This window comes from Carlito syrichta, unplaced genomic scaffold, assembly GCF_000164805.1.
Source record: "Carlito syrichta isolate Samal-C Ts95f unplaced genomic scaffold, Tarsius_syrichta-2.0.1 Scaffold304507, whole genome shotgun sequence".
NCBI lineage: Eukaryota > Metazoa > Chordata > Mammalia > Primates > Tarsiidae > Carlito > Carlito syrichta.
The window spans coordinates 146,863-157,654 of NW_007248603.1; the positions used below are offsets into that span (position 1 = coordinate 146,863).

A 10,792-nucleotide genomic window follows, 5' to 3' on the forward strand; every position below is an offset into this window, starting at 1 on the left:
GTCTTGAACCCGCGGGCTCAGGCAATCCACTCACCTCAGCCTCCCAAGGCGCGGGATTACAGGCTGAGCCACCGAGCCTGGCGCAAATGACCTTTCAATCTGTGCTGGGGAGCGGTGACTAAAATCATCCCATGAAGATCAACTCTGATGCCACTCTTTGAGGCTGGATGGCTTTGTTTTATGCATCTCAGTGCAGAGTTGGGGAGAGTGGTGCATGATGCTCGTTTTCCCTGCCTATAGGAAGTTCTTTGCTGGCGGAGTGTGTAGAAGTGAGGTGCAGCTTCCCGGGAAGGTGGTGGTGATCACTGGCGCCAACACAGGCATCGGCAAGGAGACAGCCAGAGAGCTTGCTCGCAGAGGTAAGTGTTTTCACTGTGGCCTCCAGAGGGCCGTGCCTCCTCCCCTTCTTCCCACCATGAGCTCTGTCACATTTCCTTGTCTTTTCTCCTGGGCTTGGAGGCTCTAACTAGGAATGCGAGGCACCTGGGATTCGAGTCCAGCTGTGTCACCAACCTACTCTGTGGTCTTTGCTTCTTCCCTGTTCCTTTTTGATTGTATAAAGCAAGGAAAACAATGATATCTGTGTATGATCCTGGTCAAGTCTGTTGTTCTATGAAGCAGTTATTACATATCGGAGTGTGAAACCAGGGTTCCCAGTCTGGGTTAGGGCTGACAGCAAGGAGACTGAGCATTACAGCTGTGGGAAGCCTGCAGTGGTAGTATAGCTACTCCAGGGGTGACAGGAGAACACCCTGTCCTCCAGGCCCAAGCTCACTCGCAATGCCTCTTTTTCAGCCTAGGGTCTGAACACCCCATTCTCTCTTTGTCTCGGCCCCAGGAGCCCGGGTATACATCGCCTGCCGCGATGTGCTGAAGGGGGAGTCCGCTGCCAGTGAAATCCGAGCAGATACAAAGAACTCCCAGGTGCTGGTGCGGAAACTGGACCTCTCTGACACCAAGTCCATCCGGGCCTTTGCTGAGAGCTTTCTGGCAGGTGTGGCCCAGTGGTAGCTGGGAAAGCAGGAAACCAGGTGTGGGAATGGCAGCCCCACCCTGACCATTGCTGGCCCTTACATCAGAACCATCAAGGATGCCACGGGACAGGTTCTGCTGCATGAGCCAGCAGGACAGGGAATTGGCAAGGGGATGGTGGGAGGACAGGCTGGGCAGGTTCCTTATCGTGATTTTGCCTCAGCAGTGGGAATGTTGGAGGTGTCAGCTCCCTGTCTGGGCTTGTACCCTGCCTGGCATCAAGGTGTGGCCATGATGCTAGGCTCTTCTTTCATCCTGAGAATCCACTTTCCATGGCCATAGAAACTAGAGGGAATTGTGCTGCTTCCAAAATTCTTCTGAGTCTTGGGAAATAATTAGCTTTGACCAAGATCTCTGAAATCCATGAGGCACATGCTGGACTCATTTCACCACAGATTCCTAGTACCCTGCAGAATGGGCCTGGTCCATAGTTGGTAGTCAGGACATTGCTGAATAAATGAATGAATGCCTCTATTCTCAATGCTTTGGAAGGGAGCCAAGGTGGGAGCCCCAAGGTGGGGCTAGGATTTTGAGACCAGCCTGGGTGACATAGCAAGACCCCATTTCCACAAAAAATCTAAAACAATTAGCCAGGCATGGTGGTGTGTTCCTATAGTCCCAATTACTTGTGGGAGGCTGAGGTAGGAGGATTGCTTGAGCCCAGAAGTTCAAGACTGCAGTGAGCTATGATCACACCACTGTACTCTAGCCTGGGCCACAGAGTGAGACCCTATCTCAAAAAATAAAAGTTAAAAATAGGTTGGGCACAGTGGCTTGCACCTGTAATCCCACTACTTTGGAAGGTAGAAGGGAGAAGATTGCCTGAGTCTAGAGGTCCAAGACTAGCCTGGGCAATTTGGTGAGACCTCATCTCTACAATAAATAAATAAATAATTAGCAGGCGTGGTGACGTGCACCTTAGTTCCAGCTACCTGGAAGGCTGAGGCAGAAGGATCGACTGATTATAGTAGGTCGAGGCAACAGTATCTGTGAGTGTGCCACTGCATTCCAGCCTGGGCAACAGAGTGAGACTCTAACACATAAGCACAAAATAAATAAAATGAAATAAAAAATAGGCCCGGAACTCTGGCTCATGCTTATAATTCCAGCACTTTGGAAGGCCAAGGTGGGAGCATCACTTGAGCTCAGGAGTTCAAGACCAACCTGGGCAGCATAGCGAGACCTTGTCTCTATAAAAGCAATTTTAAAAAATTAGTTGGGTATGGTGGCACATGCTGGTAGTCCTAGCTACTTGGGAGGCTGATGCAGGAGGATTACTTGAGCCTGAGAGCTGGAGCCTGCAGTGAGCTGTGATTGTGCCACTGCCTTCCAGCCTGGACAACAGAGGGAGACCCTTACTTAAAAATAATGACAATAATAGTAGACGAACGAACAGGAAGATATGAGAAACCCAGTGACAATGGTTATTGGTTATCACTAAGATAGGTCTAAAGCGGTGACAGTTATTGACAGCTAAGGCAATACCTTGTCTAGGAAAAAGGAGCAGAGAGAGTGAATCCTACTGAAACCTCACCCCAACAAAGAGAGCTCACAAAACAAGACAGGGGGCCAGTAGTCAGGACTGGGCTAGGCAGCTTGCAAACTCCCTACTAACCATAGTAGGTCTTCTTGGTTGTATTCTATAGAAGAGAAACAGCTCCATATTCTGATCAACAATGCAGGAGTGATGATGTGTCCATATTCTAAGACAGCTGATGGCTTCGAAACCCATCTGGGTGTCAACCACCTGGGTAAGTATCTTTGGGTGTCTGAAAAGTGATGCACACCCCACCTTCTTCACTGCAGGAAGATGGCCCTATACAAGTACTGAGAATTTCCAGTGGTCCTCAGAATCTAGGATTCCATCAGACTGGACACATGGGTTTGTTGGTCACTGTTCGTCTCCTGATCAGTCTAAAAAGGTGACATCTTCCTGCCCATACCATTAACAAGCCCCACATTTCAGGAGATACCGGAGAGGAAAATGTCATTCTTGGATGGGGCAGTGGCAGTGCAAGGCTTGCAAGTAGGGCCAGGCCTGGGGATATGCAGGAGTCTGAGTTCAGCTAGAGGGGTCACATCTGTGTGAGGGGCAAGCCAGCCAGGGCAGACCTTGAGAACTTGAGGTATGAGGCAGGCTGGAGCTCAAAAGTTGAAGGTGATGGCTTTGGTCATGGAATACATCCTCTGATCCTAGGCAAATGTTACTCTCCCTGACTATTTCATCTTTCCTTCTCCACATGAGTGTACCTGGGCCCACAGTTGTGTGATCATGGCCAGAGGGCAGTTGGAAGCCAGCAGGTGGGCATTCTTCCTGACTAGAGCAGGGGCAGAAGTACAAAATAATATAGATTAAGTATTATTGCCTTACCTATAGCTTGGCTCTGACCCTTGCTTTGAGGAATCCGCTAACTCAGACCAACTGACCATTAGCCGAGTTTCCCATGGCATCAACATTTGTTCATACCCAGAAGATAGTGAGCTAATGCTGAAGTCCTGTCATGAGCTCTTTTACCCTGAGCCTGGGCTGCCATTTCACTCTTCAACCTCCCCTGATGGCTTTCCTCACAGGCCACTTCCTTCTTACCCACCTGCTCCTGGAGCTGTTGAAGGAGTCTGCCCCTGCCCGGGTGGTGAATGTGTCCTCAGTGGTCCACCACATTGGCAAGATTCGCTTCCATGACCTGCAGGGTGAGAAGCACTACAGCAGAGGCTTTGCCTATTGCCACAGCAAGCTGGCCAATGTACTCTTCACTCGTGAGCTGGCCAAGAGGCTCCGAGGTAAGTCTGGAGAAAAGGCCAGGGTTAAAGTAGCAAAAACAGAGTCCTCAGAAACTTCTGGAACCAGGTTGTCAGACATGCACATTTTAGTAGTAGCTTTGTGTGCTAAGGAGAATAAAGCTATCAATGGGAAGTTATCTTACATTTATGTCACATCTTGCCCTCCTCGCTCCCTCCTTCCCCCCCCCCCCGGTCAGAGTCTTCCTCTGTTGCCGAGGTTGGAGTGCAGTGGCACAAGCACGGCTCACTGTAGCCTCAACTTCCTGGGCTAAGATGATCCTTCTGCCTCAGCCTCCCAAATAACTGGGATTACAGGCATGTACCACCATGCCTGACTAATTTTTTGATTTTTGTAGAGACAAGGTCTTGCTATGTTGCTCAGGGCTGGTCTCAAACTCCTGGGTTCAAGCAATCCTCCTGCCTCAGCCTCCCAAAGTGCTGGGATTTCGGGCGTGAGCCACCATGCCTGGCCTCTCATTTGATTTTCACAACTCTTTGCAACAGGCAGAGCAAGAATTATTACTCTTATTTTGTAGATCAGAACTGAGGTCCAAAGAAAAGGCCAACTCAAAGCTATACAGTGAATGAAGGAGTTGGAACTGGAATGCCAGTGCTCTGCTTTAAATCCAGGGTGCTTGCCCAGATTTGATGCGCTATTTGCTGAGGTCCATGTGGTAGCTGAGTGACAGAGCTGCTGCTGCTTGCAGTCGGGGAGCTAAGGCTGAACACAGAGCCTGGGGTCCATGTTCTCACTCTCCCACATGCTAGCCCCCCATGCATGTGGACATGCCCTGTAGCTTCCCCTGCCTTCACCTCCTCAGCTATAAAATCAAGTAAGGCTAGCTCTCAAGCCTTCATGATCCTGTGCTCCCCTACCATATCAGGTGAGTTTCTGGCTCTGACAATGGTAGGTTTAGGGGACCATTTGCTACAGGAGATAAACCAGAGTTTGGGGACAGTGATTTTTACTATCAGTATGCCTAAGGTAGAAGAATAGGGTATCCCCTACCTTGAGGAGGTGAATCTCACTCTCTCTTTCTTCTAATTTACTTTTAAAATAAACTCTCTCTCTCTCTCCATATATATATATATTTTAAGTTGAAGTCTCACTCTGTCGCCCAGACTGGAGTGCAGTGGCATGCTCCTGGCCACCACAGCCTCGACCTGCTGGGCTCCAGCGATCCCTCCATCTCTGCCTTCCAAGTAGCCAGAACTACAGGCACACGCTACCATGCCCAGCTAATTTTTAAAAATTTTATCGTAGCGATGAGGTCTCACCAAGTTGCCCAGGCAGGGTCTCGAACCCATGGGCTCAGGCAATCCACTCACCTCAGCCTCCCAAAGCGGGGGATTACAGGCTGAGCCACCGATCCCGGCTATTAATAAACTATATTTTACAATCTAAAAAAAAAGAATAGGGTAATTATAAAATAAATAATGATCATTACATATTTCGTTACAATAATAATTGAGAGTTTTGTGTGTGCCACGCACTGCACATCTTAATTCATTTAATACTCATAACATTGCTATGAGGTGGGGGCTATTGTTTTTCCTCACTCTCAAATGAAGAGACAGGCACTGAGAGATCTAAAAATTTTCCCAAGCCAGTTCCCTAGCTGAACCAGGATTCTGATCCAGATGGTCTACCCCTGGAGTCCATGTTCTTTCCTTTATATCAGGGTTCAGACCTTGTCCCCACAGCCTGCTAAGTATAACCTTAGGCAATTCTCTTAACTTTTCTGTGACTCAGTTTCCTTGTCTATAAATGGGCATCTTAATATTCTACCTCACAAGCCTCTTTAAGAACTAAATGAGACATGGGTTGGGCGCAGTGGCTCATACCTGTAAATCCCAGAAGTTAGAGAAGCAGAGATGAGAGGACTACCTGAGCCCAGGGGATCAAGACCAGCCTTAACAACTTGGCAAGACTTTGTTTCTACAATAAATAAAAAAAACTAACTGGGCAAGGTGGTGCACGCCTATAGTTCCAGCTACTTGGAGGACTGAGGTGGAAGGATTGCCTGAGACAGCTGGTAGCTGTGAGTGTGCCACTGCACTCCAGCCTGGGCAACAGAGTAAGACTGACTTAAAAAAAAAAAAAAAAAGAATTAAATGAGATACAGCTGGGCACAGTGGCTAACACATGTAATCTTAGTGCTTTGGAAGGCTGAGGAGGATGAATCACTTAAGTCCAGAGTTTGAGATCAGCCTGGGCAACATACTGAGATTTTGTCTCTGCCAAAAGAATAATAAATAAATAAATAATTATTTAAAGAAAGAATTAAATGAGATGATACATTTAAAGCATGTTGCACAAATACATACTGAAATTAGTGGTGGCACTAGGGATGTTTTGGAGGACATGTTAACCCCCATAGTCTCTATCAGCACCCTTCAATCTATACCTCACAAGATGTGCTTGCCAGGCAGATGTAGCTCAAAACAAAGTTCTCTTGCTGGGTGTGGTGGTAATCTTAGCACTTTGGGAAGCTGAGGCAGGAGCATTGCTTGAGCCCAGGAGTTTGAGACCAGCCTGGGCAACATAGTGAGTCCTTGTCTCTACAACAAATCAAAAAATTAGCTGGGCATGGTGGCACATGCCTGTAGTCCCAGCTACTTGGGAGGCTGAGGCAGGATTGCCTGAGCCTGGGAGGTCGAGGCTGTGGTGAACAGTGATTGTGCCACTGCACTTCAGCCTGGGTGACAGACTGAGGCTCAAAAAAAGGTCCTCCTCCATACCTTCCAATCAGGTTGCTACCCCTGAGCTCCTGCTACAGAAATGGTGAAGAGACCACTGATATTACCTGATATGTGTGGTCATTTTTATGAATAGTACTTAAGCCACAGCATACAGGTGACATTGAAGTAGAAGGACCTTAAACCAGGCACTCCTTTTGGAGTATGGAAGACTGAGCAGGCTATAGGTTTTTCTGGAGGAGATCAATTTATTATTGGTCAAATTCTGCCTGGCTAAGAGTAACACCTGCTGAATCCTGGGGTTCTGTTTCCTGCATCCCTTCTCACGTGTGTTTTTGCTGCAGGAGACGAGCTGTTTTCCTGGGCTCAGAGTATGTACCTGGTCTCACTGTGCCCTCTCTGTCCTAGGCACAGGGATTACCACCTATGTGGTGCACCCTGGCATTGTCCGCTCTGAGTTGGTGCGACATTCCTCCTTGCTGTGCCTGCTCTGGCGGCTTTTCTCCCTCTTTGTCAAGACGGCGCGGGAGGGGGCGCAGACCAGCCTGCACTGTGCCCTGGCTGAGGGCCTGGAGCCTCTGAGCGGCAAGTACTTCAGGTGCGTGGGGGCAGCCACACTCTCTCTAGCACCGTATGCACCTGAGGCCCAGGCTGCACTGGGCTTTGCCCCCGAGCAGCTAGGTCTGTGTCTGATGATGCCATTCAGGTTTGGGTTGGGCCTGCAAACAGAATGCTGTTGCTTTTCCAAGGACACTTACATTAGAAACATGTGTGGAAAGGGTTGCTTATATGGCTCTATTTTATACCTGTGAGCTACGGTTCTGTGTAAGCTTTGTAGTTTTCTGAGAGCTATTAAAGAAGACCTTCCCTGTAGTTATGCCAGAAAGGATGTTAGGCCCTCTGGACCCCTTTGAGCTTTTGCAGACTTGATTCATGAATTATTTAATACCACTTAGCACCAAGTGCTGGGGGAAGGTCCTCTCAGTGTGAACTCTGCCTCCCAGTGCTGCCAAGATTGGCACTATCTGTTGAAATATAAAAGTAGAAATTTTAGTGCTGAATCTTATCACAAACTCACTGGGCAACCAATCACAAGCTCCTTCCTGATTCATGACTTAACCCAGCTGACTCTGCCCTGCTGTCCCTCTTTGTTCAAGTCGTTCATTGGTGCAGCATTTAAGTGAAGCTTTGGAAATAATCTTAGTGCCCAACCATAGGGGAATGGATAAATGATAATAGCTAGTGTTGCTTGAGCTTTTACAGTGTGTTTGGCACTCTTCTAAGTGTTTATGTGTATTAATTCACCTGATCATCTCAACTCTGAGAGGCAGGTAATACTATCTCCATGTTTCACATGAAACTGAGGCACAGAATAATTAAGAACTTTGCTTAAGGTCACTTAGCCTGTAAAGTGGTAGACCTCGGACTACAGCCCAGGCAGTCTGCCTCTAGGCCTGTGCTCTTCAATAGGGTAGCCACTAACCACATGTTGCTACTGAGCACTTGAAATATGACTAGTCCACATTGAGATATGCTGTAAATGTAAAATGCATTCCAGATTTTGAATACATGCAGGTTGAACATACCAATCTGATAATCTGAAATCCCAAATGCTTCAAAGAGCATTTCCCTTGAGTGTCATGTTGGCACTCAAGACGTTTCAGATTTTGGAGCATTTTGGATTTCAGATTTTGGGGTTTAGGATGCCCAGCTGGTAAGAATAATGCAAGTATTTCAAAATTCAGATAGATCTGAAATCCCAAACACTTCTTGTCCCAAGCACTTCAGATAAAGGATGCTCAACCTGCAGTATGAAAAAATAACTGTAAAATACTCATTAATGATTTTTTATATTGATTATATGCTAAGATGATTTGACTACATTGGGTTAAATAAAATAATGCAATATATATTTATTAACCCAATGTTTTAATGTATAATTAATACATTACTAAAATTAATTTCACCCATTTCTTTTTATTTTTCAAGTGCCGCTACTAGAGAATTAAAGATGACGTATGTTGCTCACATTTGTGGTTTACATCCTGTCTCTATTGGGTATTTGCCACAATAGAGTCTGTGTTAATGTCACTGCCTTAAGCACATAATAAAATACTACAGTCATTAAAAGTAATAGTTTCAAATGATATTGAATTAATAGAAAAATGTTGGTTATATAATATTGGGAGAAAAAACTATAACACAAAACTATGTAATTATTCATGTAAGTATATGGAGAACAGTCTGGAAGGATACCCAGCCACTGGGTAGCAGTGGTTATTTCTAGGGAGTTTGAGGGAGAGTCAGGCGGAGAGAGAAGGAGGATTTTATCTTCTTCTTGTAGGTATTTCTTTATTACTTAAACATTTTTAGAAGACCATATATTTATTTATGACTTGCATATTTCCAAAATATGTTTAACAAAAGAAAAATATCCTTCCCAAACTAGATACAGTATGATCCCAGTTTTGTATAAAACAAAGGGAGAGAATGAGAGATTAGATATCTATTTATACATGAACAAAGCCAAAGCGACTGTTAGGAGAGCAACTCAGTGACAGACTTTTCCTCTCTCATCCGTACTGTACTTTCCAAAGGTTATACAGGATTTTTATAATTAGGAAAAAATACTGTTAAAAAAAAACCCACTATGAGAACTGTGCTCTGGTTCCACCCCCTTGTCCCTCTAGTCCTCAGGTCCCTGCTCACTCCAGCATAAAGCAGGGGTACTCAGGCTGGGGCTCATGGGAGACAAGGGCGTCTGTGGATAGAATTCAGGGGAGTGTGAACCTGAGTGGGAAAATAATTTCATCTTTAGTTTCACTAACCTCCAACTGAAATCTAGCATTTCCTCCAATCATGAATGTGGGCAATGCACGGCAGTAGTTGTAGTCATACCTGTGACTCTGTCACCAAGAAAATGATCAATATTTTCGTATCACACTGCAGTTGTTGCAGATATCTCAGAAGGTCACTTCTACTAACCCTGCTTTGAAATCCACTGGTTATTAGGCCAAGTGCTAGATCTTGTCATAGAATACATTAATAAGAAGCCCATGCATTACTATATCCAAATTTGTTTAACAACTATATCGATGTATATACACATATAGTTTTTATGAGTCTATGAAAAGAAATAAAATATCTTAAAACTGCATTTCATATTATTAGTTTCCTTGAATCCAGCATATTACATTTCATACAAGTAAAAACATGTTCTGAAAAAGAGATCATATATGTTTCCCGACTGCAAATTCTCTTTCCTGAAATTAACCCTCTTTCTCTGCCTTTCAGTGACTGCAAGAGGGCTTGGGTGTCTCCAAGGGCCCGAAATAACAAAATGGCTGAGCGCCTGTGGACCGTTAGCTGTGAGCTTCTAGGAATCCAGTGGGAGTAGCAGCGGAAGAGCCACGGCTTTAGCAGGCCCAATCCATGCCATAAGGAAAGGGGACCGAGGAGAAGGCTGACCTTAAAGCACTGTCTTCCTGGCTGGCTGCTGTTGCCAGTCCTGCCAGCTCTGTTCCTCCCGACCCATCTGGGGACACTTGCATACCCCATCCTCTTGTGAGGCTGGCTCACGACATGAGATGCTCACACCTACAGAGCATTCTTCTCTGAGACCTGGAGAGTCGGCAACTCTCTGGAGGCAGAAGGACTGAGCAGATCCAGGCTGGGCATGGGGATGGCACAAGAGCCTGAGAAATTGGGTCAGTTTCCTCACCAGCACCAGAAACTCCAGCCTGTGTGCTCGCTGAGGTGACAGGTGCGACTGCATTGCGTAGTTTCAGGGTTGTACGCTCAAACGTTTGACCTCTTTCCTTTGTAAAATACTTGTTACCACCCTGGAGTCTGGACCAACTTGGGAAGATCCTGGCTAACCCTGGCCAAATTAGATTCCTTCCTCTGAGCAGCCTGGAACCACTGCTTGAAGCTGGGCCATCCCATTCTCAGTCATGCAGGTGGTTTTCTTTTTGTAAAAAGTTCCTCTTACTTCAGTTTTTGGAAAAAATAAAGACTATGCATTCATCTTGCTGCCTTATTTATTTTCTCAGGGAAGCAAGGGAGAAATGGAGTCAGGAAGGGAAGTCAGCCTTCTAGCTTTGGGAGTCGTGTCTCACCCCACCTGCCACCTACCTATAACCTACTTAGAATATTGCATCTGGCTGCAAAATAAGATGATCCACTTGGGCATTTTCTCACATTTCTTCCAGTGCTAGCATTTTGTTATCTAAGAAGTGATAAGAGTAGCTTAAATGACAGAGATGCTGAGTTCCACCAC

General features: G+C 46.1%; 1 protein-coding gene across 1 annotated transcript in view; it reads left to right on the plus strand.

The window, feature by feature from the left end:
- Nucleotides 1–10,540, plus strand: part of RDH12 (retinol dehydrogenase 12 (all-trans/9-cis/11-cis)) — a 25,048-nt gene extending 14,508 nt beyond the window's left edge. Inside the window, exons 4-9 of the mRNA XM_008060066.2 lie at nt 241–359; nt 839–994; nt 2,679–2,783; nt 3,604–3,813; nt 6,922–7,111; nt 9,808–10,540. Of these exons, the coding sequence (XP_008058257.1) occupies nt 241–359; nt 839–994; nt 2,679–2,783; nt 3,604–3,813; nt 6,922–7,111; nt 9,808–9,910 (883 nt within the window). The 3' untranslated portion in view covers nt 9,911–10,540. The remainder of the gene's footprint in view (nt 1–240; nt 360–838; nt 995–2,678; nt 2,784–3,603; nt 3,814–6,921; nt 7,112–9,807) is intronic.
- The last annotated feature ends 252 nt before the right edge of the window (nt 10,541–10,792 follow it).